The sequence below is a fragment of the Culex quinquefasciatus genome, chromosome 2, assembly GCF_015732765.1.
Source record: "Culex quinquefasciatus strain JHB chromosome 2, VPISU_Cqui_1.0_pri_paternal, whole genome shotgun sequence".
Lineage (NCBI taxonomy): Eukaryota > Metazoa > Arthropoda > Insecta > Diptera > Culicidae > Culex > Culex quinquefasciatus.
Window position 1 is genome coordinate 78,523,337 of NC_051862.1, and position 26,273 is coordinate 78,549,609.

The 26,273-nt window shown below is 38.7% G+C and overlaps 3 protein-coding genes across 3 annotated transcripts; 1 reads left to right on the forward strand and 2 right to left on the reverse strand.

Annotated features, from left to right (window-relative positions):
- The first annotated feature begins 25 nt into the window (after positions 1-25).
- LOC6035445 (protein snakeskin) lies at positions 26-10,077 on the forward strand. Its single transcript, XM_038257463.1, has 4 exons — positions 26-117; positions 201-316; positions 9,085-9,411; positions 9,493-10,077. The coding sequence occupies exons 2-4, from the start codon at positions 266-268 to the stop codon at positions 9,598-9,600; spliced, it is 486 nt and encodes a 161-aa protein (XP_038113391.1). The 5' UTR covers positions 26-117; positions 201-265; the 3' UTR covers positions 9,601-10,077.
- LOC119766068 lies at positions 9,944-17,539 on the reverse strand. The gene is made up of 3 exons (XM_038250446.1): positions 17,423-17,539; positions 12,510-13,989; positions 9,944-9,949 (listed from the first exon to the last, which is right to left on the reverse strand). The coding sequence occupies exons 2-3, from the start codon at positions 13,797-13,799 to the stop codon at positions 9,944-9,946; spliced, it is 1,296 nt and encodes a 431-aa protein (XP_038106374.1). The 5' UTR covers positions 13,800-13,989; positions 17,423-17,539.
- A 7,465-nt stretch (positions 17,540-25,004) lies between these two features.
- Positions 25,005-25,822, reverse strand: LOC6035447 (chondroitin proteoglycan 2). Its single transcript, XM_001845582.2, has 2 exons — positions 25,740-25,822; positions 25,005-25,676 (listed from the first exon to the last, which is right to left on the reverse strand). Exons 1-2 carry the CDS (start codon positions 25,747-25,749, stop codon positions 25,108-25,110), a joined length of 579 nt encoding a protein of 192 aa, XP_001845634.1. The 5' UTR covers positions 25,750-25,822; the 3' UTR covers positions 25,005-25,107.
- Between the last annotated feature and the right edge of the window lie 451 nt (positions 25,823-26,273).

Below are 26,273 nucleotides of genomic sequence, written 5' to 3' on the forward strand. Positions count from 1 at the left end.
TGGTGCACAGATAAGCCACATCGTTTCTGCTCGAAACCGCCGAGGTGCGATGAAAACGTTCAGAATCGATTCAATTGTCCACCGGAGCACTCCTGCTTGACGTATTCAGGATTAAAGGTAACCTTAACCCCAATCTGAGAGGACGAAACTACTCCCTAACGAGCTTTTCTAATTGGTGGTTTTCCTCATTCTTTTTTTAGGTTTTTCCAGCCTCCAGGACTACACCGTTGACACAGTTCCAGGGTGCCCCCAAATCCAGGACAAAATGGTGTCCGCTGAAACGATTGGTTCGATATTCATCAAAGTGTTCAAATTGGTGAGAACGAACGGTTGATTTTATAGACTAGAACCTCATTGAAAAGTCGAGTTCAACAATGACGTCGGTCAAAGTTGGGAACGACTTTTTCCGCACCCGCTTTGTCGTTTGGGGATTTTGTCGATTTTCCCACGGCAGAAACGAAAAAAAAACAGCACGACCGTTGCTCGAGTGCAATAAATTTCCCAACGTGGAAAGAGCTTTTCCGCAGTAGCCGCTGAAACGGACTTTTTCCGGTGAAAATGGTGGTGCAATCGAACCCCCCCTCCCCCTCAGGAGTGAAAGTCGTTGAGCTGTGTGGTGTGGTAGATTGGTTTACAAAGTGAATCAATGATGAGTAAACCTGCCTGACCTGATTGAGTTGAGTTGGAGGAGGTTCATAGCGCTCGCAAAGTGGGAAAAGTTTCATCATTAGTACAGGTTGTGGGGGGAATGAAAAAAATGGCGATACTAAAGGTGGGATTGATAACGACCACACCCAGATAACGGAAATTGTGGTGCGTGGCGTGGTAGTGGTAGTGAGAGAGTTTCAAGTGATGTTGGGTTTTATGCTGCGGTAGTAAAAATAAGTGAACGAAAAAATCCAGTTATCAGTGCTAGATATTGACATGAGTGGTTGGAATTGATAGCGGCGGGAAGCTTATTGGCAAAAATTGGATTACTCATCGACGTTTGTTGTTTGTTCAACGTGTAGTGGGGCACGCTAGACAATGCAAGGATTACTGATTGAGAATCAAATGTTGGCTTTGATACTTTTACTGAAAACAAACCTTAGTGCAAAAATTGGACAAATCTGTGCAAATCAGACTGAAGTAATCAAATAATATTATTATGTTATTGTAAACTAACAAATATTGCACAAAATCGTGATCTATAGCTTAACACAGGTTGTGCCATGCTTGAATTTAAATAAACTTTCAATGCAAATAGCATTCATCACTTGTCCTAGATCAGGGGTGATCAAAGTATGGCCCGCGGGCCAAATGTGGCCCACGAGGTGATTTTTTGTGACCCGCGAGCCCATTTTGAATAATCACGTAAAATGGCCCTTTGACCAATCTGTAAAGTGATTGTGAATTGATTAGTTCAAACATTTTAAAGAACTTTTACAGATATTTTTAACATAAAAATAATTATCATTTTATATTCGACTTCGATTGAACGAACAAATATCTATTATTTATTAGCAAATTGCTAATTTGATCAAAGTAACATCAAATCAAAGTTCCATATTAATTAAAAAATCATATTTCACCATTTTTTAAAGACTAGGCCTCAAACTAATTTTGCTCCAATAAAGCACCTCGGGATTTGAACTCTTGACATTTGGTTACGAAATTGGAGAAAGTATTGTTGAAATATCCTTTTGCATAATTCCTTGACCGAACCGTGGTGTTTTAAAAATCCTTACAAAAACACTGTGTATACTGATAAAATTTTTGGCATGAAATTAACAATTTTAAAATCTAACGAATAATATTTTTTACATTTTGTTTGTTTTGTTTATTAATAAATTTGTACCACATGATTGAATGCTTTTTTGAACAAAAATGTTGGATTTTTTTCGTTATCTTATAAATAAAACTAACTTAATCCACCTATGTGGTTAGAGCCTTCCTCACTCATTACCATCAATAGCTGTACACAAATTTCATCTATTTTATAGATCCGGAATAAAAAGTACACCATATCTCAAGACAGGGTTGCCAGATCGTCATTGTTTTGGACTCGTTGGAAAGGTCTTTCGATAACCTAACCAACGATGGATCGGATGGTGGATCCGGACATAGTTTACATACATTTAAGTGAGATCCGGCTTCCAAAAAGTACATCAATATCACTTAAGTAGCCATATCTCTTGACAGGGTTGCCAGATCTTCATTGTTTTGGACTCGTTGGAAAGGTCTTTCGATAACCTAACCAACGATGGGTCGGATGGTGGATCCGGACATAGTTTACATACATTTAAGTGAGATCCGGCTTCCAAAAAGTACATCAATATCACTTAAGTAGCCATATCTCTTGACAGGGTTGCCAGATCTTCATTGTTTTGGACTCGTTGGAAAGGTCTTTCGATAACCTAACCAACGATGGATCGGATGGTGGATCCGGACATAGTTTACATACATTTAAGTGAGATCCGGCTTCCAAAAAGTACATCAATATCACTTAAGTAGCCATATCTCTTGACAGGGTTGCCAGATCTTCATTGTTTTGGACTCGTTGGAAAGGTCTTTCGATAACCTAACCAACGATGGATCGAATGGTGGATCCGGACATAGTTTACATACATTTAAGTGAGATCCGGCTTCCAAAAAGTACATCAATATCACTTAAGTAGCCATATCTCTTGACAGGGTTGCCAGATCTTCAATGTTTTGGACTCGTTGGAAAGGTCTTTTGATTACCTAACGAACGATGAGTCGGATGATGGATCCGGAAATAGTTTACATACATTTAAGTGAGATCCGGCTTCCAAAAAGTACATCAATATCACTTATGGAGTCATATCTCGAGACAGGGTTGCCAGATCTTCATTGTTTTGGACTCGTTGGAAAGGTCTTGCGATAACCTAACCAACAATGGGTCGGATGGTGGATCCGGACATAGTTTACATACATTTAAGTGAGATCCGGCTTCCAAAAAGTACATCAATATCACTTAAGTAGCCATATCTCTTGACAGGGTTGCCAGATCTTCATTGTTTTGGACTCGTTGGAAAGGTCTTTCGATAACCTAACCAACGATGGATCGGATGGTGGATCCGGACATAGTTTACATACATTTAAGTGAGATCCGGCTTCCAAAAAGTACATCAATATCACTTAAGTAGCCATATCTCTTGACAGGGTTGCCAGATCTTCATTGTTTTGGACTCGTTGGAAAGGTCTTTCGATAACCTAACCAACGATGGGTCGGATGGTGGATCCGGACATAGTTTACATACATTTAAGTGAGATCCGGCTTCCAAAAAGTACATCAATATCACTTAAGTAGCCATATCTCTTGACAGGGTTGCCAGATCTTCATTGTTTTGGACTCGTTGGAAAGGTCTTTCGATAACCTAACCAACGATGGATCGGATGGTGGATCCGGACATAGTTTACATACATTTAAGTGAGATCCGGCTTCCAAAAAGTACATCAATATCACTTAAGTAGCCATATCTCTTGACAGGGTTGCCAGATCTTCATTGTTTTGGACTCGTTGGAAAGGTCTTTCGATAACCTAACCAACGATGGGTCGGATGGTGGATCCGGACATAGTTTACATACATTTAAGTGAGATCCGGCTTCCAAAAAGTACATCAATATCACTTAAGTAGCCATATCTCTTGACAGGGTTGCCAGATCTTCATTGTTTTGGACTCGTTGGAAAGGTCTTTCGATAACCTAACCAACGATGGGTCGGATGGTGGATCCGGACATAGTTTACATACATTTAAGTGAGATCCGGCTTCCAAAAAGTACATCAATATCACTTAAGGGGCCATATCTCGAGACAGGGTTGCCAGATCTTCATTGTTTTGGACTCGTTGGAAAGGTCTTTCGATAACCTAACCAACGATGGGTCGGATGGTGGATCCGGACATAGTTTACATACATTTAAGTGAGATCCGGATATATGTGAAAACACATTTTTATACATAACTTTTGAACTACTTATCGAAACTTCAATCTGTATAAAACTCGATCTATGGGACCCTAATCCAAGTCGAATGCAACAGGTTCGGGTCAAATCGGTTCAGCCAGTGCCGAGAAACATGAGCTAGTTTGTTGGTCACATACATACATACACACACACATACACACACACATACACACAGACATTTGTTCAGTTTTCGATTCTGAGTCGACATGTATACATGAAGGTGGTCAACGACGTTTTTTTACAAAGTTCATTTTTAGAGCAGGATTATAGCCTTACCTCAGTGAGGAAGGCAAAATCCCCAAAAATTGTGTTTTTCTGTATTACAGATTGAAATAAAGTAATTTCCATTCATTTTTTGCAATTGGCCCGCAAGCTCATGTGAGCTTTAAGTTTTGCCCGGCATTAAAAACTTTGAGCACCCCTGAATTAAACCCTTTCAGGCCTGATGGGTCTTGTATAACACAATAATCAAAATTTCCAAGCCAACCTATAATTTTCGTATGATCAAAAGAAGCATTTTTCCATCGACAACCATCAAATATTTTTGAAAAATGAAGGGCTGAAAGGGTTAATGGCTCTACTAGTAAAACTATATTTTGATAAATATGTTTATCGTGGATTACTTTTTCATTGCTAGCTTTTCTTAAAATATATCATTCATCAATCAATTTAATTTAATCAGGAAATAATAAACTGACTCACAATCATCAATAACTCAATGATGTTTTTCGTTGTAATATGAAGTCACCACATCATTTCATAGCACACAAAATTTAAGATGTTTTAATTTTATCGAAACAAATTGGCTTAAGGCATGTGTTTGAACTGAAAAGCTGCTTCATAAATGTGCCTGACGTCACGTAAATTTGATCGCTTTGCAACATAGTGTTATAATTCGAAGAATTTTTAAATGAAACTGCTTAAACCATATTTATTTTGACTTAATTTTCACGAAACTTTTAATATAGTATTAAAATTCTCGATCACAACCATAGTTGAAAGATACTCTCTTTAATAAATGAAAATCATGAAAATAACAAATGTCATATGAACCCAAAGCTGGGAAGGCAGTCCAGGAGAATAAAAACCTCAAGCTGAGAGAATTATGTTCATATTCATGAAAAAGTTAACAAACTAACTCAATGACTTAGTTGTCTCAACCACCACTGGATGTTTGATCCCTGTAGAAGATTTACGGTTTCAATTATCTACTGAACACATTTGTTTTGATGGTGTGAGTGAGTTGGCAGCACTTTACTTCGAATTTAACATTGAACTCTCAATAATTGCGACTCCTTTATGTGTGTGTTGTGTTTTTCGCGGCCTTTATATTGAAATAATACTGTATGCCACATTAAAAACATTGAAATTTCGCGCTAACTTCAAGGTGCTCTCAAATATGCTATTTAAGCAAAAATTTAGTAAAGGAAAATTACTGAAAAAAAGAGCAGTTGTTTAAAATCAAAGTATAACCCCCAACACAAAATGTTCGTGATTAAAAATATGAAATTAATTTTTTGAAATTTTGAAGAATGGGAATCACGATTCAGCCATCCTTTTTAACGATATTTTAGGAATTTAATTTGCTTAAAAAACCCTTAAAAAAGAAGCACATCCTAAACGACAAAAATAACAAAACAATCAGTAATATTATAGCAATAACATTTTAAGTTATTCTAAAAGGTTAGGAAAAATTCAAATCAAGCATTCTAGCTTTTTTTAAACGTTGATAATTCCAGAAAAAATCAATACATTGCAATGTTTTAAAAAAATATCCTTATAAAAAAAGTATTTTAATTGAAATCGAAAAAAAACGTCATTTATGACCAAAATATATTTTTTTACTGAGTAGTTCTCTACAAAATCAGTCTTTTTTTATCAATTTTAATTTTTGTATTTTTTAATCCGGCTGAAACTTTTGTGGTGCTTTCGGTATGCCATTTTGCATCATTAATTTGTCCATATACTTTTCCATACAAATTTGGCAGCTGTCAATACAAAAATGATAGATGAAAAAAAAAATCTGTATCTTTGAATGATTTTTTTGATCGATTTGGTGTCTTTGGCAAAGTTGTTGGTATAGATAAGGACAACACTGAAAAAAATGATACACGGTAACATTTTTTTGTGATATTTAATTTCACTTTTTGTCACTAAAACTTGATTTGCAAAAACTAAAACTTTTCTAATATGATTTAGGGGATTTTCAGAATTTTTCAGAACTTTCAGAATGGGCAAAAATCTTCGACCGAGTTATAAATTTTTGAATCAATACTGACTTTTTAAAAAAAAAATCGAAACACTGGTCGCAAAAATTTTTCAACTTAATTTTTCGATGTAAAATTTAAATTTCAATCAAAAAGTTCTTGAGTGAAATTTTGATAAAGTGCACCGTTTTCAAGTTATAACCATTTTTAGGTAACTTTTTTAAATAGTCTCAGTTTTTCATTTTTTTAAATAAGTGCCTATGTTTGCCCACTTTTGAAAAACATTTTATTGAAGAGCTGAGAAAATTCTCTATATTTTGCTTTAAACTTTGTTGATACGACCTTTAGTTGCTGAGATATTGCCATGCAAAGGTTTGAAAATAGGAAAATTGATGTTTTCTAAGTCTCACCCAAGCAGCCCACCTTTTTCTAATGTCGATATCTAAGCAAATAATGGTCCGATTTTCAATTGTTAAATGTTTCAACCGTGAAATTTTCCGATATTTCCACAAAACTATATTTTCAAAAATTTTAAATCAAGGATAACATTTCAAAAGGGCCAAACATTCAATGTCACGCCTTTTTTAAATGTTAGTCTTGATATATTGTTTTCGAAAAGATCGGAAAATTTCACGAATGTCTTAAATTTAAAAAAATACCGTGTATAACTTTTTTTCAGTGTATTCCATATCCATACCTAGAACTTTGCCGAAGACACGAAATCGATCAAAAAATCCTTCCTCGGATACAGAATTTTGAATTTTAATATATCATTCTTATATGGACAGCGGCCAAATTTGTATGGAAAATTATATGCACAAAGTAATGATTTAAAATGTCTTCTTTGGGCATACCAAAGGTACCAAAAAAGTTTAAGCCGATTTAAAAAATACAAAATAAAAACGAATGACCGATATTTCAGAGAATTACTCTTATGCAATTCATCAGTATTTTAGTAAACGTCAAAATAAAAAAAATTCAAACCATCCACATTAACGACCCCCGACCTAGGAGTCCGAAGGCTTGAATGAGGAGAGCACCCAAACCTCTTTCTACTCCAAGGAACCTTCCACCCCAGTGTTTGAACTGACGACCTTTGGATAACAAGTCATACCGCCGCCAGCGATTCCACCGGAGTAGGCTTGGTTTGGTGTGTTGTTTGTACTTATGGCATGGAGACGACTCCTACACTTGAAATGACTTAACGGCCTAACAACCAAGGCCAGGACCGACATTTTACTTCCTCATCCGATGGAAGGTTGCAAATAATGTACAGAGATTTAAATATAAAATTACTCTAACTGCTCTCCGCTTTCTTTTATTGCAGGTTTAAAAAGCGTTTCTCATATTCTTTTTGAAACTTTCTGTTATAAAGAAAGAACGTATCTGTGTTAGAACATGACATAAATTTAATAATGTTTTATCCATGCCATTTAACAACCATGGTTTATTTAGCCGGAAATCTACAAATATTTTAAACAAAATGCTTGTTTAAAACCGTTGAAGTGTTCAGATATTGTATCGGTGAAATTTTGTCTTATGGCATTTTTGTGTTTTTTTTTATTTTGACTGGATTTTTAAGTGACTTACCCTTATAGGTAAAAAAATATCAACATGGACCCAATAGGTTTTGCCTCCCCCCCTCCCCATACATTTCAAAGTCTGCAAAATTTTAGGATCATCTGGACATTCTCACAAATAATTGGAAATAGTAATCGTTTCGATTGGATGAGTTATGCCTGAGAACCAGCGAGTTGAAGTTACCGTTCTAACTTTTTTGGGAGGCTTGGGCGTCCGTGTAAGTTGGACATGCGTTGGGCGTTCCAGTGTTAATAAATATGTACATTCTGAACCAAAATATTTCGATTCACATACTTTCAGTGATAAATTCCAAAGCATTAAAATTGTGCCATCCACATGCTTCAAACCAGTGCAAGATTTTACAAAAACGCGATAAAGCATACTCCCTACCGAGACTTGTCACTTGATAGGAGTGATGAGCCATCGCGCCCAAAGCAAACAGTTGATTCATCAACCCGCCCAAACTTCGCTATCTTAAGGTGCCACCGAGTGCTGTAGTGACGCAAAATTTGCCTCCTCAACAGCTTAGTCTTGGTGGAATCATAACTTTTATTGCGTTTAAAAAGTTTTTAATTTCCCAGGAATGCTTCATTAGCCGAAACTTGCAATAATGACAATTCAACGGGAGCCATAAATTTCGCAAACTTTTCACACCAGGGCAATTATTCTTAGAGAGTTCCACACTTCGTACAGAAAGAGAGCTTTACCTTTCACATTCCAAATAGGACATTAATTTTCGTAAGCTCGCCGGTGGGATTTTTCGTAGCCCAAGAAGGGTGTGGAAAAAGGGTTTCCCCCCAAAGCTACGGTCTGTCACCAACCTTCGCCAAAACCAAGGCATCCCCAAAGTGAATTAAGGGAATGTGTTTATGCAAATTGATCTCCGGTGTGGCATTTTAAATATTTGAATAGCTTGGTGTTTTGTGTGTGTGTGTGTGTGTGTGTGTGTGTGTTCTCGGAGTTTTCCCGCCAAGTGGGGGCGGAGGCTTGGCCCACGTGGGGACTGAATTAATTTGTGGTGGTGTGAAGTACTTTGAATGTTTGTTGTCTCGTCGCCACCTCTGAAAAGCCGTAACGACAAATATTTGGTGTCGCACCGGAGACGTGGGAATTTTCCGGCATATTTTCCACTCGGTTGGGCAGGTGCTCGTCTCAATTTGGGAAGATTTTTTGAGAGGTCGCATGGGGAATGAAAAGCTTGAACACATTAGATATCACGGTGAGATTCCAAATCATCAACTCAAATTATGACAAATTTCAAGTCCAATTTCATTGAAACCCCATTTAGAAACTAAACTCATAACGAATCAACTTTCCATCCCACCGCAGGCACTCAACTTGGTGATCCTGATCATCTACCGCACCGGTTATGGCGGCGACTTCCTCGGCGTCGGTGGCACCTGGAACCTCAATGAGGAAAAGAGTCCCGATGCGGAAATCGTAGCATCGGGAGTGTTCGTCGGTTACTTCATCTACACCTCGGTCCAGCTGATTACGTTCTGCTTCGGAACGACCAAGCTGAAGCGCGAACTGTCGGACACCATCATGAACGTGGTCGGAACGTTTATGTGGATCGCCGTCGGTGGCACAGCCCTGCACTACTGGCACGGATTCCAGCCCGAGTATGACTTCCAGCAAATTACCTCGGAACGGACGGTAAGACACCCTCCTGAACTCCCATTATGTCCAATTAAACTTTGACCATTTCTTACGGATATTTTTTTTCGTCTTTTGCAGGCTGGTCTGGCTATGGGATCGCTCTGCGTTGTCACCGGTGCTCTCTACCTGGCCGATTCCGTCCTGGCGTTCATTCACTACGCCAAGCACGAGAACAGCAAGTACTAAATTGAGCAGGAGTACTTCGGCAACTTCAGCACATTACCCCAGCAGGGCTAGATTGTAAGCTTGAAATATTACGTTTTATCATGATGAAGAAGTCTCGGCGCAGACTTCGAAGAGGGTGGCCTTTTTAGCACGTAAGGAGGAAAAACTGTCATTATTCATACGTAATTTTTGGTAGTCCGATAAGGAGAGAAGACGAAGTGAAAAGTTTCGTTTCTAGCGTTTAGGTTTTTTTTCCTTTTTTTGTTTTACTAAGTTTACAATTTACGACAATTTTTTCATAAGTATACCAAATAAAGGTAGATTAAGATTAAATAAGTTTCACTGGAAGTTTTAATCGGCAAAGCTACACCTTCAAATTGCAATAGAGTGGATAGTAGAGAACAGAAACGAACAACCCACCCGAAGAAATATAACATATAAATTCATAAAAATCAACCAGACAACTACACACTATTTGGAATAAACCGTACTGGAGCTTTCTGCGTTTTGACTCAAACTATCCGAAATTCTTAATCGTGTATTCTTTTTGACTTTTCATGATAGTAGTTCAGACAATTTAAGATTGAAATATTAAGATCAACTCTTTCAAAACTTAGTACTTTTCCACCTCAAATTCTAACTCACAATCATTGGATAGCTACTCGAAGCACTCGAAGTGACGAAATAGTAGTTTATGCAACAAGTTGCAAAAAAAAGATTTTTTCAGCACGAGTCGTACATTTATCGAACAAGGTAAGTCAAATGTTTTTATATTCAATCAATCGTTTAAATAAAAAAAAAAGTTGAAAATTATTACTTTTCCAAACAACTAGTGCTCAGTGCTTAAAAGTAGAACTTTTCAGCAATTGTTTTGAAAATGGTTAATATTCGATTCTGTTATCTTTGATAAAGAAAAGTAGGCTGTTTCGTCGTTTGAGGATGACAGGAAAAGTAAATAGTTTTACGACGGAATTGCAAAAAATGTTGTTTTTTTTTATTTCGAAATGTCAATGAACGTACAATTTGAACGAAACATCAAAAATTAAATAAAAAGTACTGAAAAGTTTATTCAGTAACTTAAATGAGTTCTGAAAAGTTGAACTTGTTAGCACTTGAATCGAAAAGTAATACTTTTCAACACTGCTTTGGTTTTTTGTTGATCAAACCAAAAGGGGGAAACAAACGTTTCGCTGAAGAATAATTTCCAAATACACTCAACCCCCGGTGGTTGGTCACTTTTTAGTTTTTACCCCGTTGGTTTGACAAAGTCAAACTAAATAGTGACGAACTGTCACTTTTTACACGGTGCTCACGCACACTATGCTAGCGTGCGTGAACTCCGTGTAAAAGGGGTGTCAAACTAAAAAGTGACCCCGTTCGTTTGACAACAGTTAATGTCAAAACATCGGGGTTTGAGTGTAGTAGGTTTTGCAACAAGATTCAAAAAGAAGATTGTTTTCAGCACAAGTCGTATATATTTATACAACGAGGTTTACCTAATTGGATCTTTACGAGTTTTGAAATAAATCAAGCATTGCAATGAGTTTTGAAATTCCGAAAAACGCTTTTTGAGCGAGATCGCTTATGTCAAAATCTTCGCGCCACGTGGTTTAAAACTTAAACAAAGCCAGCCGATGATGCTAACTCATGGGCATTTTTTTAAATGGTCGTATGAATTTATTTTGAAAATACCATTTCTATAAAAATTTTGGCAATTTTAGTATTCATGATAAATTACATAGAATCATAAAGACAAAATTAATGCCAAAAAACTGTTTCTAGCACCATACTAATGCTAAATGTTTTAACTAATTATTGAATAAGACATTTGAGAAATCATCGCGCGATGCTACTTCGACAACTCGAATGTAGATGGCGCAAGTGATAGTTTGCTTCAGAAATTTGAAGAAAATTTGTTCCTGGTGTCATGTCCGTTCGTTCGTGAGTGTACGACTCCTACTACAGAGTTTTCACCAGTTTTGCCTTCCTGTCTGGTGTAAGGCTATAATCCTGTACTGAAAATGAGCTTTTAAAAAATCATAAACAATGTCTCATTCCAGAGGGTCCTTAAACTTCTTAGCATGGTGCTCCCAACGATTTATTGCTCCAACAAACAGAACCGTGAATGGTTGATCCCCACGTTTCCTCCCCTGCAGATTCAGAACTGTACAGTTGTTTGAACATAAATGCTCAAACTCAATCTTATTCAACGAATCATCTTTGCGGTTAACTTTACGTAGTTGGCCTGGCCTTTTAGAAAAGAAGTATATTGGAAGTAATCGCAAAAATGATGGCTGTGCTAGTGTTAGATTAAATTTGAAGATTTCAGGAACATAATAAATCTGTTCATGAAAAACAATGCATGGATTTTTGCGTTTGTTGTAATTTTCATTTTTTTTAAGCAAACAAGTTGAGGTTTTTATCGACAAATCTCAAGAATAAAATTCCATGGCAGTTTGGAAAACAAACGCAATCTGTAAACTTGGGATAAAGAATTTATTTTTGAAAGGGGCAACACCGAAAACATTGCCTAAAACGATGAATCGAACAGGAAATCCCTTTTCAAGATACAGTTCTAACATATTTTTTAAAGTCTCATAAATTGATTTTGATTAGACATCTCGATTGCAAAAAGAAAAATAAGAAATACCATAATTTATGTTTTGTTTATCACATAAACAATCTGCTTTAACAGTCTGAGTCAATCTGAATGTGACTCAATTTTCAGCCAACTCGATATCATGACATTCAACCAGAGTAACAACGAATCCAATAAACATTGCATTCCAAATCCCTAATCGAAATTCCAACCTTTATCGGTGTCGTTCTGATATCAGCTAATCCAGCTTTTACTGTGTGCAAAGGGATTTCAAAAGCATACTGCTACAGACTGCAACAAGGGTGGTTTGTGAAGTGGATTTTGAACTCACCTGTTTATCCAGAATCCTGTCCCTCGCACTTCCCTCCACAGCATCACTCCACGACCTTGCCCTTCTCAAGCTCTGACTTCGGCTCACATAACCCACACTTACACTGCGCCTCTTATCCCCACTAAACCCTTCACCACTAACTCTTCCTTGCAACCCCTCCCCATCCACCATCCCACTATCACACACATCCCCTCCTCCGCTACCACTCATCAGCAATCCTTCCGCCGACTTGGCATGGCCCAGTCCGCCACCATCCGGTGAATCCACCGTCAGCTGATCCAAACTGTCCAGGTAGAGCGCATCGACGTCCCGCTCGATGTGCGCACTCCAGCGAAACGATTTACGGTTCAGCTTGCTCAACTGTCGCAGCTTTTCGCCATCCAAACTGTTCCGGTACAGGTTCTTGTCCTGGTCCAGGTTGTTTTCGAACTCGAAGCTACGCCGAACGAGGGTCTTTCGACGGAGGTCTTGATCGGTTTTTTGGCGCCGTTTGATAACTGGAGCGTTGGTGGTTTCTAGGGGTTGATCTACGGGTCGTTTTGGGGCCAGGTCGAACTGACTGGAGCTAAGGCGACGTTCCAGGCTGGCTTCGTACTGGTTGAACTGGTCGTAGTCGACGAAGCTGAGATCGTCGTAGCTGACCATGAAGTCCTCCTGGCGGAGGTTTTGAAGGGAGGTGTTCCACTTTGCGGGAGGTTTTAGCTTCTTGTCCGAGCGGAAGCTGATCTTGCGACGGAACGAGGCTAGGATACTGTTGGAGCGTTCCAGCTTTGGAGGATCAATTTTTGCTGGGACGGATTGTCGGTTTGCTGGAGCAGCGGCGATTTCTTCACTACCTTCACCGTGTTCCAGGATAGCATCTTCGTGTAGCTTCGCCAGGTTGGACTCGTTCTGGCTTCTTCGGTAGCTCTTCTTCAGTTGGATCGATGACAGACTCAAACTTCTCGTGAACTGGTACGGCTTAGCCGGTTCTTCCCCAGACAAACTCTCACGACTTCCGCTAAGCTTGTTGTAGATTTTGGAAATCTTCCGAGTCAGAAAGAAACTATTGGCGCGTTCCATCTTCACCGGCGGTTCCGGCACAGGTTCTTCAATCTTCCTGGTTTCAACCACCTTCGGTGGTTCACTACCCCGCCCGGTATCGACTTTGGCCGTGACGTCCTTAAACTTTCCACCACTTTTCCCATTACGCTGGGACTTCTTCTCACTAGTTTGATCACTTGGACGCGGTGCTTCCTTTCCGCTCACTTTCGAAGCTTTCCGCTGACTTTTACCTCGCGAACGGTTCATGGTTTTCCCCCCTAAATTTTCAAGATCACAGAAAACTTTTCCAACACTCCACAAAACAACTTTGCCCAAGCTTCCACGTAAGAATTCTTCGTACACAAGCCGTGGCGACGGCAAGCAATTCAGACTCGACAGAAAAACTTTTCCTTATCATTCAGGTGCCATACCGAAGTACATCGCACGTTAGCTGGAGCTGGGACAACGGGAAGAAAACGCTACTTTAGCTGGCCGGTCGTGTGGAGGCAACAGTTTGACCAAGACATGTCATTCGAACAGCTTGTGGAGGTGCGATAGCGGCTTAGCGGTATACAACAACAGTTCTTCGCCCAGTCAGTGGGCAGAGGGTAGCTTTGCTTGCATTTTTTGCTGACCAGACCAGGCCAGTCAGTCAGCGGGTAACACTTCGGCTAGTTCACAGCTGTACAGCAGGTTCTCCAGCAGAGGGAGGGGGGCTGATGGATCGTTCCGGTAAGGGACGCTCGCGTAGATATTACACACATCAACCGTACGTTAATGGGCAATTCTCTGGCAAATTACACAGTTAACAAAAAAAAAATAAAGTAATAAAACATTTGGGTTAAAGTTTCATCTTGTACTGTAAAATCGTGAGATTTAGTTTCAAGAATTTATGTTTTAAATAATTCAGCTGAAATTGAATTTAAGTAACAAACAAAAATCAATTTTCCGATTTCCTGGAGACATTCCCCCTCGCTGTGGGAGTAAACACATGCGTACGGTTTGTTTTCCCCATTAATTGTTGTTTCATTTGCTCGAGCCGCTCTCCGTACCGTATCACACCATGGCCGTCGTCAACGTCGTGGCCAAATGTTTGTCCAAACATCCAGCAGCAGCAAGTGAAGAGCGTTATCGCGGGCGCGCGGAATGCCCGGAGAAGTGTTGAACAGGTACCACGAAATGATAAAAAAAAGTGTGCTTTTAAGTTCGCCACCGACTAACTTGTTGGTTGCTGAAGCAGCGATGGTGGTCGGCTGTGCAATGGTTCTCGAAATAAACGAATGGAAACGGTTTATGGCAAGGCATTTTGATGGGCTATTAATTTGGAATAATTTGTGTTGGACTTTCATGGCAGATAGTTCAAAACAAATTTCAGTTTATGCAAATTTTAGAAAGTTATTTGTAAGAAAGATAACTTTAAACATCTTCAGGTATACAAACATTGACTATTTTTTAACTTATTGCCTTTCCACCTTACTGAAGAAGGGCTATAAACTTACTCAAAATATTAACTTTTTAATTAGAGTTTCAAGATCCAGATTTTTCTATAAACTCAGAATTAAATTCTTAGCATGTCTGAGCAATGTCTGGTTGGTTGTAGAAAGGGTGGTTTTTGAAAGAACCCCCTTCATATAAATTGGGTAATTCCCCGCCAACTCTCACGAGATCGGTTGTCCCGACCCCTCTTCAATTTGCGTGAATCTTTGTCCTATTGGATAATTTTTGTCCCTGATCATGAATCCGAGCTCCATTTGTTATATCTCGTGACGGAGGAGCCTTAAATTTCTGAACATTTGAAAAAAAAAAAAAACATGAAATGTAGATGAGATGGAAATTGTCACATCTTCAAAAAAAATGTTTTTCGTAGAATCGCGATTACTCGTGATAGTTAGAAGCAAACTCCTTATGTTAACATAACATTTTTTTAATTGTCTGCTCTTCAACTTTGTAGAACATTGTTACACTCTAAAAAATAGCCCAACAAAGTTTAAAAAAAACAAGGAGTTTTTAAAATGAAAATTTTTGTTCTAAATGAAAAATTGACCCGTCTGGGTTATTGCTAATTCGAAAAGTTCATTAAATTTCACATAAAATGACACGACCCTAATTTTTTTACAGCGAAGTAACGAAGAATGACAGAATTTTTCAAATTATGTCTGTATTTTTTCGTCAGAAAAAAGGTTTTCCGGAATTCTGAGTTCATTGAATCGGGCTCAAATTTTACATAAAAAACCCTTTGTCATAAAATTCCCAATTCATCACAGTTTCAGGCTACACATTATTGAAAACACCTCTTTTCGCATGTTCAAAGATACCGCACTTCCGTCGTGAGCTATCGTAAAATGGATTTTTCAATCGTGATCAAGGACAAAAATTACTCCTTTAAACAAAGTTCCACGCAATCCTATGATGGGTCTGGGCAACTTTTTTCGATTTCGTGTGAGTTGGCAGGGACCAAAATCCATGTTTTTTGATTTCTTTAAAATGTTTTAGGGGTTAAAAAAGTTAATCTTTCCCAGTTCCCGAGGGGAACACCCGTGAAGAGTATCGGGACCGACATTTACAATGCGGATTCAGTGGCAGTTTTACTCTCAACTTAATGTTAACATGTTAAGGTTAATGTTAACATTCCATAGGTCGCCTCCCTAAGGTGTCGTGATAAGGTCCAGTTGTGACGATGCACTACTTTCCCTTTACTAAGCAATCGATTCCAGAAGGGAAAAGATCACCAGTTGTGTTGGTCCATGTCGGGATTTGAACCTCGCTACACAGCTAAAAAAGTAGTAATCCAGCTGCGTGTAAATAGCCTGGGTGTAAAATAAATATTGCATTATTTTATGCAAGCTTATGTAATTTTACACCCTGAAATATATAGCCCGTCAGTATGGGAAACCTACTTGACCGAAATGTCAAGCTCATATATGCGTTTATTCTTACAGCGTTTCTTCGGTCTGATGGCCGAGTGGGCTAAGGCACCAGTCCTTACTGTTGGTGCTGGGTTTGATTCCCGTCGGTTGCCACTTTTTTTTTGTTTTTGTAAAAATTGTACATGCAGTGTGTAATATTAAGTGTTTATTTTGACGAAGGTGATGTACATGCTTTTGCATGCGATTTTGCCATCGGATTTTTTGCTGTGTACAGTAGGGTGGCCAGGAAAAATGATCCCCTGCTCCACAAGCGGAAAAGGGGGTTTTGGGTTATTTTAAGCATCTGGGTAAATTTTGAGCGAAATCGGATTAACCCATTGATACTCGAGTCTAATTTTGGTGAAAAAAATGTTTTTCATGCAAAAATGACATTTTTAAATCGATAAAAACTTTTCAGAATCGAGTTTTATAACTTTGGCAAGTCCGATAAAATTGTAGAACATTAAGTCAACAAAAAGATTCTCATTTTTGAGAATATTTGAATAAAAGAACCACGCTCTGCAGACAAACCCGTAAGAAAATTTGGCTTTTCATAAATTTTTCTATTTTTTTTTCATACAAACTTCACCCTTGAGTAACTAAGGGTAAATGTTGACCGATTTTTCTCATATTTGACACAGAGTGGTTTTTCTATACCATTTGGCCATAGCTAAGACGGTTATTGCCATTTACATTGCCGTCTGCACTTCATATTCGAAGAAAATGGATCTCTGAAGAGGTGTCCAAATTACCCCCAACTTATGAAAAATAACATTAGAAAATACCATCTTTGACAATGAATTCGCAAAAAATCGAAAAAATATTAACTATTTCAGATTTTGTTTTGTCGAGAACCATTAACACTTCCACCGTCTCCTTGCTATCAGCACGTATTCTCCGCGATAAAGTAACACCTTCACGTCGCGTTGCTGTTACCCTCGCTCAGAACAATTATTTTCCATTCATCACTGTATCGTTCAGCACCTTGACGAACACCACCGTCTGATACACGGTACGCCGTTCTTCTTCAACTTATCAGCTCACTATCAACCGGCCAGGTAACACTCCCAACAACTTAAAGCTCTCGAAGAATCTCACCAAAATCACACTATATTGCTCGCGTAGGGTGCAGGTACCTCTCGAGTGCGGGGTGCGTTTATCAAGCTACCACCGTTATCATACACATAACAACAACACCCCAAACGGTTGATAAAGAATCGAAGTCACCAAACCCCGCACACCCTCACGTAACGCCCGGCGCAACTAAAGGGTCGTCAAGCCCCGACGATGACGACGAACTTCACTGCGCTGCATCTCGTGACGCTGCTGAATCACAAACCGGCTCGCGGAGTAGCGGCAGAAACCGCAATCTCTCACACCTTCACAGCGTAGAAGAGTACGCGATCTGTTCCAAAAACAGAAGCTCGCAGCTCTACGCACCACTTGGAGACTCGCAGTACATCAGCTGACGCCACGCGACCTGCAGTACTTTCAGTTTCGCACGCTAGAGGAACTACCGCTTGTTGTTCACCGGTACTGGTACGGATTGTTGATGCCGTACACGCCGATGACACGCCCACCGACGACCAAGTCTGGCAAGTCGCCACTGAACGTGTGCCAAACTCGCGTGGCCAAAACTTGTGGAGAAGCAACGGTAAAACGGCAAATCGCTTGCATTTCGGCGAATAATTGCGTGAAGAAGAAGTTGTACAAAACCTGCTCACTAGGTCACTGGAGCTGACGGCGGTTCTGGGTGGGAATGCAACGTAAGAGGAGGTCAGAACACTGCACAAACGCATCGAGGTCGAGCACTCTATACGATTAACCCTCCGGGAATCGATCCCAAAACTTCACCGCAAGCAACGCAGCATCCACACTCTCTGGGCCACTTCGTCACGGCAGGTTTTTGCAGTACGAGCACCTCCCGAAAAAAAAGCTCAACGGTGAGACATCTACACAGAGAACTGCGAGAACTCGGAGAGGAATCAAAATCAACAAATATGGATAAACAGACACCAAAAATAAAAACCGAGTCTCTTTTTATGAGCCTAGTAGGGCTTAAACCCCGCGTGCCAAGTCTCGGCAGTTATTCAGCGAAGTTACGGTCGCGATGATGCAATACCGCGTGAACACCGCGCAGTGGTGATGATGACGATGATCGTAAACTGACACGGTCGTTGGAAGTTACTGGGGAGGGAATGAAGGTGGAAGACACTTTTTGTTGTCATTAGCGCCCATGTGCGATGATCGCTGCTGGTTGCGGCCACTTGGTCAGAACTCAGATGGAAATAAAAACAGCTACGGGCTTTGGTGTATTTGTACGTCGTTGTTGGGCTCAGATATTGGCAAACATATTAAAGCAGAAGTGCATATCGTAGCAAGGAGGGCTAATTGGTTTCGAATGTTTTTAAAAATAACCGGACTTCAGGAAGTTTTTTTACTTGATTTGATTTGATGTTTGACCCAACAGGGCCACAAGGATGACCTATGTAGCGGTTGCCTTGAATTACAGTGGCTCAGACATAAAGGGAGCATCTTTAAATTACTGCCGTATGAAGGGCGAAAAAAGCAAAATAATCCTCTTTAAAGACCCCCGGGTCTTTTGTGGTCTCTGTTGCAAGTTTCTGCTCATTTCTAGGCGTCCGAAGGTTATGTGTGGTGAGTCACCCAAAACCTCTTTTACGCAAATGGACCGACGTTTTACTTCCCCATCCGATAGAAGGCCAGGAGGATAAGGCGGGAATCGAACCCGCGCCCCACAGCAATTTAGGGATTGGCAGCCGAAGCCGCTAACCACCGCGCCAAGAGGCCCTCCCTTTTTTTTATAAGAAAACCAATAAAAATGAATTATCAGTAGTGTGGTTCACGAATATATGAAAAAGATAAAAGTGTTTAATTTAGAGCACCTGAAAATTTTAGCTTATTTTTTTTTTTACTTTTAACATCTTCTTAGAGAAAGTTTCCCAAAAATAAATCAAATTTCCTTTGGTCAGATCCGGGGAACAACTTTGTAGAACATCCAAAAGCGCTAGGAATTGTTCTAAAAAGATGTTTCGGATTTTTTTTGGATTTATTTTTTTGAAAAATTAAAAAAAAAAGCTCAAAAAATTAACCTGTATCTTTTCAAGATTAAATTTTAGCGCATTGCGATGTTATAAACCAAAAAAATAAAAAATAAAATAAAGAGAAAATTTTATCGGGTTAAAGAACACTTTCTAGAAGAATACTTAAATTGTGAAAAAAAATAATTAAAATTTTTTTAAATTCCATTCTAATGCAGGCCAAAACTGGACCTACTAAGTCTTAACTAAATGTGTAATGGGCCATAATACTTAGATTCCGCATGATGCGATCGAAATTAAACACTTTTATATTTTTTAATGTATCTTTGAACCAAGCTAATGATCAGTGCAGCAATTTAACATCTTGAGTTAAACATGAAAATTAGAATAATATTTAAGTATAGCTCTTTTCATTTCGACACTTGCAATCCCAATTTAAGTTAAGAGTTATTTCCAAGTTGCCAGGATTTAATGTAAATTTCCATTCTGAAACTGTGAATCTTTCAATTGAATTTAATTTAGGAGCTCTAAGCATTCTATTTACAAAAGAGTCCCATATGCATTTTCATTACGTTACAGTTTACAGTTTACAGATTAAGCAGTAGTTATCCATACTCATGGATTCTTCTCATGGAATCTTCAATACATTTATAGGGTAAATATACCAATTTTAAGCATTCTAGGCAAAGCAATACTGTTGATGTTTTTAAACCATAAAGAAATGTTCAGCAAAATAAACCAAAAGCAGTTGCTGGCTAACGATATTTTAAGCTTTAGATCAGTGGAAATGCATTTTAAAGCTGATATCGATATTTTTTCAAAAATCACTTTTTTTGCAAAAACCCAAGAATCCTGATTTTGCCCCATTATGCACTATGGATCAAATGAGAGCAATGCTCTACGAAATCGGTCTTTTTTTTAATTTGAATTTTTAAATATTTTAATCAGACTGAAACTTTTTTGGTGTCTTCGGTATGCCCAAAGGGGCCATTTTGCATCTTTAGTTTGTCAATAAAATTTTCCATACAACTTTGGCAGCTGCCCATACAAAAATGATATAAGAAAATTCGAATATATGTATCTTTTGAAGGCACTTTCGATCGATTTGGTGTCTTCGGTAAAGTTGACCGAGTTGTGAATTTTTAAATCAATTCTATTTTTTTCAAAAAATATATTTTTTCAATAATTCAACTTCATTTTTCGATGTAAAATCAAATAAGCAATTAAAAAGTACTTGAGTGAAATTTCAATTCATAGCCATTTTCAGGTAACTTTTTTGAAAAAAGTCGCAGTTATTCATTTTTTGAAATATGACTTAGAAAATTCTCTATATTTTGATTTTTTGAAACAGTGAAACCTCTTTTTACATGGTGGCGTTACGCTTTTTCATTTCTTCGATTTCTCTTGAACGACGAAATATTTTTGCAATCTTTTAAAAACAGTTTGTTCAGATCTACAAAACGCTTTTTGAAGCAAAAATATTGTATGTTTTAAGTGAAATCGACGAAGTTAAAAGCGTAACGCCATCGCGTAAAAAGAGGTTTTACTGTGCGACCCTTACTTGCTTATATTACCATGCAAAGATTTAAAAACAGGAAAAAAATGTTTTCTATTTCTTAACGTTTGATATCTCGGAGGGGCGGTCCGACCCCTTTCATTTTTGAACTTGCGAAAAAAGAGGTGTTTTTCAATAAATTGCAGCCTTAACACGGTGATTAGATAGAAATTTGGTGTTAAAGGGACTTTTATGTAAAATTGCACGCCTGATTTGATCAGAATTCCGAAAAAACGTATTTTTCATCGCAAAATTAACACTTAAAAAGTAAAAAAAAACTTTATCATTTTCCGTTATACAGCTGTAAAAATTTTTTAGCACTTAGACACATAAGAATAGAATGTATTAGAAGCGTTTCTGTAATTTTTTTGATGAAATAATATATTTACTAAGAAATCCTAATTATTATCGTCAACTTTACCTAAGACACCAAATTGATCAGAAAATTTCATCTATTTACCTAAGCATTTCAGCCAGCAAAATTGCAGCAAATGCAAATTAAAAAAATCGAGAAATAATTTGCGAAAATCACGAGAACTACTCACCTAACGTTCATTTTGATATTTCAAAGCCTTATATCTTTGGAACAGCAAATCTGAACTGCGCATGTCCAGCCAAAAGGAATACCTTCTTCAAGGTAGATGCTCGTACAACTTTTTAAGATCGCGCCAACAATTTTCTTCTTTGTACAGAATGATGGATCTTGCAGGTACACCGAAACTTCGATGGTTTGACCCCAAATGCAGTTTGGTTCAAAATCGTGTGCTCTTTCCGAAAAGCCTACAACATCCAGTACTTTGTTCTAGAAATCAGGAGGAAATTTAGTTTTTTTCGCAAAAACTTTACACTTAGCCTTATGTGTGCGACAAACTTCAAATGCGCTTTTCTCAGCTTGCTGTTTTTGCATATGGGACATTTATACGAAAATGGGCAGTGCACCAAACCGGATGAAATTAAAAAAATACTTAAAGGACCTGAAGACAAAACCAAAAACATAGATCCGGACAAAATCAGTCGAGCCAGTTCCGAGAAAAATGAGTGAGAAACAAAATTCTACGTCAATCAACACGACATTTGCTCGGAATTTGATTTTGAGCCGATATGTATACCGTAAAACGGGGTGACTTTGATAGGTTTGCGATTTTTCCGCAAAATGAAGAGTACAATTAAAATACGTAAGGAATGGTTTAGAAACATACTGACCGTGGTAGAGAAGTGTCCAAAGTACCTCAAGAAGAACTTTCCATAAAATTTTGAAAAGTTTAAAAAGTTAGTTAACTATAGTTAAGAAAATGTTGATGAAAGTCATTATTTTTAACTTCTCAGAGTGTCATGATTTTCTCAATGAACATGATTATAAATCGAAAAACGGAATGCATTTTCAGATTCTTTGGACAATTTTCCGCAGGAGAAGGTTCAATGAGTTTGTAAATAATAAATTATATGTGTTTTTGAAACACGATTAAAAAATATATCTCCGAATTTATAGGCAATTTCAGTTGAACAAATTTCATGTAAAATGTGAAAACTTGTGATTCGTGCTTCGAATTCAGTATAAAATGCAATATAAATCGATAATTTTATGAACAAAACTAGTTTAAAAAAAAATCAGGCAAAATTCCGACTTTTTAACAATTTAACCTAAAATTTATATGTATTTTGTTAAAAAGCTTATAAACTTAGTTACCTAAATATAAACATTGACTTTTTTCTTAAAATCTATATCAGCTACTTTAGTGATGGTACATTTAACCTACAAATAACGTTTGAACATCTTAAATATGATTTTAACAAGAAAAACTATAACTATCAAAGTCACCCCGGCATTAAAACTAAGAATTTTTAACGTAACTATTTTTCTAAACACCATTTAAAAATTATTTTTTTCCAAAATAGTGCATGGACATTGTGTGGCCTACCTCAGTACATGTTTTAAAAATAATAATCTTGAGGAAAATCTTACCTGTTGGAAAATATTCTAAAAACAAATTGAAATCCTATCAAAGTCACCCCGGTTTACGGTACGTGAATACCTTGGAGGCTTATTTAAAAAGTTCAAATTTTTAGTGATTTTATAGCCTTGCCTCAGAGAGGCGCCCTCGAAAAAAAAAATATTTTTTTTCCTAAAATTGGTTTTAGAATATAGAAAAATAAAGATGCGATCGGAGCATTATTGCGAACTGAGATTTTCAGTTTTTGAATCAAACATGAAGATGATTTATGTAGGTTTACTTAACCCTAGTGGATGGTCTCATTTCAGTTTGTGCACCGTTGGTCTAACTAAAAAGTAACAAACTGTCACTTTTTACACAGGACTCACACCTACTATCAAACCAAACGTTTGACAGAAAGTATAAGTTCTGTGTTAAAATGGGTGTCAAACTACAAAGTGACCCCTTGTTGTTTGACAACAATTGGGGTTGAAAGCGATGAAAATGCATATGGGACATTTATGCGATCATGGGCAGTGCAGTACTTTAAGAGTTATGTTTGAAAAACTGTTTTGGTGGATACAAAAAAGGGTCATTATTTACATAATTTGAAAGCTGTCGGAACTTTCCGCTCAGCGCACGCACACAAACACTTCAGTGCTTTCAAATGGTTCATTAAATTTATCATAGATGGCACCACTCAGATGTATAGAGCTTTATAACGTTTCTCGTACGCACACTAGCGCACCATTTGATTTTGCTGGTCGGACAAAATTTAACCTCAATCTTGTTCGTGTATGTATACGGAATACATGCTCACGTATATACCTCTATAGTGTCTTTTAGAGAACCTGAGAGAGTATAAACTATGGAGGGCTTATCCCAGCATTAGTGATACCCCCCTCTTTGCCTCAGGGTAGGCATGTTAATCCGGAATCGGAAAGGGAAACTCGACCCTCTTTTGCGCCACCTGCCTCGACGCTCCCAAGTATGTTGACGGACTCTGGGACTACGGCGGACGAATCCACCGGTCTGCCTGGTTTCCGGCGTCGGTTGGTGTAACGGCTGGCGAGGCTGGCGTCTTATCTCGCGACGGTTGGTCAGAAGACCAAAATGGCGGTGTCGCGAGGGCGGTTCCCACACCGGAACGGATGCGTCTGCGCCGGCCTATACGCGAAGCGTACGAACACCGAGGGGTTCTGTGGGCACAATGGGGACGGAAATTAGCGATGGTGGAGGGAGGTTGGACGGCGATAGATTGGGAAAAAGCAACGGTAAATACCTGGATGTCCACAAATCAACGCAGGCTCCTCCTGCTTGCGTCCGGATCTCCAGATCGTCGGACGGCTTTTCTACGGGATGGCGTCTACCGTGCGCTCCTGGCGGTGACTAGCGCAACTAGCGGTGCAGCTTTTGTAGCGTCCTTAGGGGCTGGACAGCTACGCTAGTAGGTCGTTCTGCCCGCAAGCCTGCTCAAGTGCTCCCTCCGTAACGTGCCGCGAAACAAACGATCGCACTAATCTTGGGATGCAAATACCATAGGTTACAAGAGAAGAAGCGAGCTCCTTCGTTTAGAAGCACATGAGCGAGAAAGAGACGGGAGAGCGAATTTTGTTGTGTGTCATTTCTTTTTGAAGGTTCTCTAAAGTAAGTGTTAGCCAAAGCTTTCGTAGTGGGTGGTTGCAAGGCTTTAAGTTACGTTTTTATTGAGAGTTTGATAAAGAATTAGGTAAGTTCATCGCTATTGCATAGAAGTTGAATATTTCATGCAATTAGTACAAGGAGTGGCTAGCACTATTTGTCCATATAAACCAAAATTGTACAATTTATGGAGATGCTTATTTATGAATAGAGAATGTTCACACAAATGATTGGTTGATTTATACAACAGAAAAAAAGTAATTCTGGACAAATGAGTCGTGAAGTTTTTTCTAAGGCAATACAAGAGACAAACAAGAGATGCATTTTCCGATTAGAAATTTATTTTAATCTTAGCTTAATAAGGTAAATACATTTAATTTGGTTAAAGATAATACTTTTGTTTATTACAAATATGCATCCAGCTTTCAGTACAACGAAGTCAATTTGTAGCCATGCACAAATCGTATTCAATCACGACTTTTACACGACTGGGCACTCTCCAACAATGCAATCCAATACGGTTGCGTCGAAGATGAGTCCAGTATCGCAGGTAAAGGCAATCGGTTCCCCAGCTTTATCGCAGATGTAGTAATTTGCACTGCACACATCATCACCGTAGATTTTCGGATCGGTCGTAATGGTGGCGCACTTGTTCTCGATGCACCCGGCATCTGCAGCCAACACGCAGTTCTGCTTAGCCTCGCTGAAGGCCAGTCCAGCAGCGCACGTCTTCGGGTAGGCCGTTCCGTCAATGCACAACGAGTACTCGGCACAGACTCCGGCCACGGGCTGCTTGACGATTCCGGTTTCCGGGCACGTGCTCGGAGCGGGGCAGACGTACGTGGCGCTGCACTTCACCAGGGTAGGATCGAAGAAGTAATTGATCGGACAGGCCATGTCGTACGGGAGTCCCTTGAAGCAGCTGACGTACATGGTGCAATCGGTCGCGTTGGGCAGGAAGCCATCCGTTGTTTCCAGTCCGGCATCGATGCAGACGTTGGCAGCGCACGTGCCGAACAGAACGCCGAGAAGGCCAATGATCACGAGCTCTGTGGAGGATCCAAGAACGGAAGTCAAGTTATGATAAGTCTAACACATTGTCCGTTACTTACTTTGAGACATTTTAAACGTCTTTTGCGCCTTTGATGAGGAGAATACTATTGCGACACAAGTAAGATTATCCTGCTTTTATACCGAGGAACGACACCCAGATGAAAAGGGTAATCTTATCTCGTTGTTTTAGTGTCTGGGCAATTGGAGTGCTAATCTTCCGCATGACGCGTGAATTCCGAAAAAGAATGTTAGCACTCTTGCTCTTGACATTTCGTGGAAAGTATCACGAGATTATAAAAATTGTATGTACAAAAACATCTTGAACACTCCCCCAGACAGGTAATAAAGTGTTGCAGTGATTTGGTGAAATGTCCTGTTTAGTAAACAATCCCATTACTTGTTCAAAGAACATGTTGTTGTTGTTAATTTCATTCAGAACAGTCTATGTTACACTATGTTAAACAAGTTTGAATTTTAACTCCACTAGAACAACCACTTTGCATTATTGTAAATGCATACGTATTTCGTCGCCATCGTGCTAACTTGTCGTACGTGCATTTTGGGCCAAATTGAGTTAAGAACGCCATTTTGTG

Excerpts from the sequence above, each read along its gene's own strand:
- LOC6035445 (XM_038257463.1), top strand. The coding sequence starts at position 266 with ATGGTGTCCGCTGAAACGATTGGTTCGATATTCATCAAAGTGTTCAAA. Across the intron at positions 317-9,084 it reads TCATCAAAGTGTTCAAATTG|GCACTCAACTTGGTGATCCT; the intron begins GTGAGAACGAAC and ends ATCCCACCGCAG. Across the intron at positions 9,412-9,492 it reads AAATTACCTCGGAACGGACG|GCTGGTCTGGCTATGGGATC; the intron begins GTAAGACACCCT and ends CGTCTTTTGCAG.
- LOC119766068 (XM_038250446.1), bottom strand. The coding sequence starts at position 13,799 with ATGAACCGTTCGCGAGGTAAAAGTCAGCGGAAAGCTTCGAAAGTGAGC.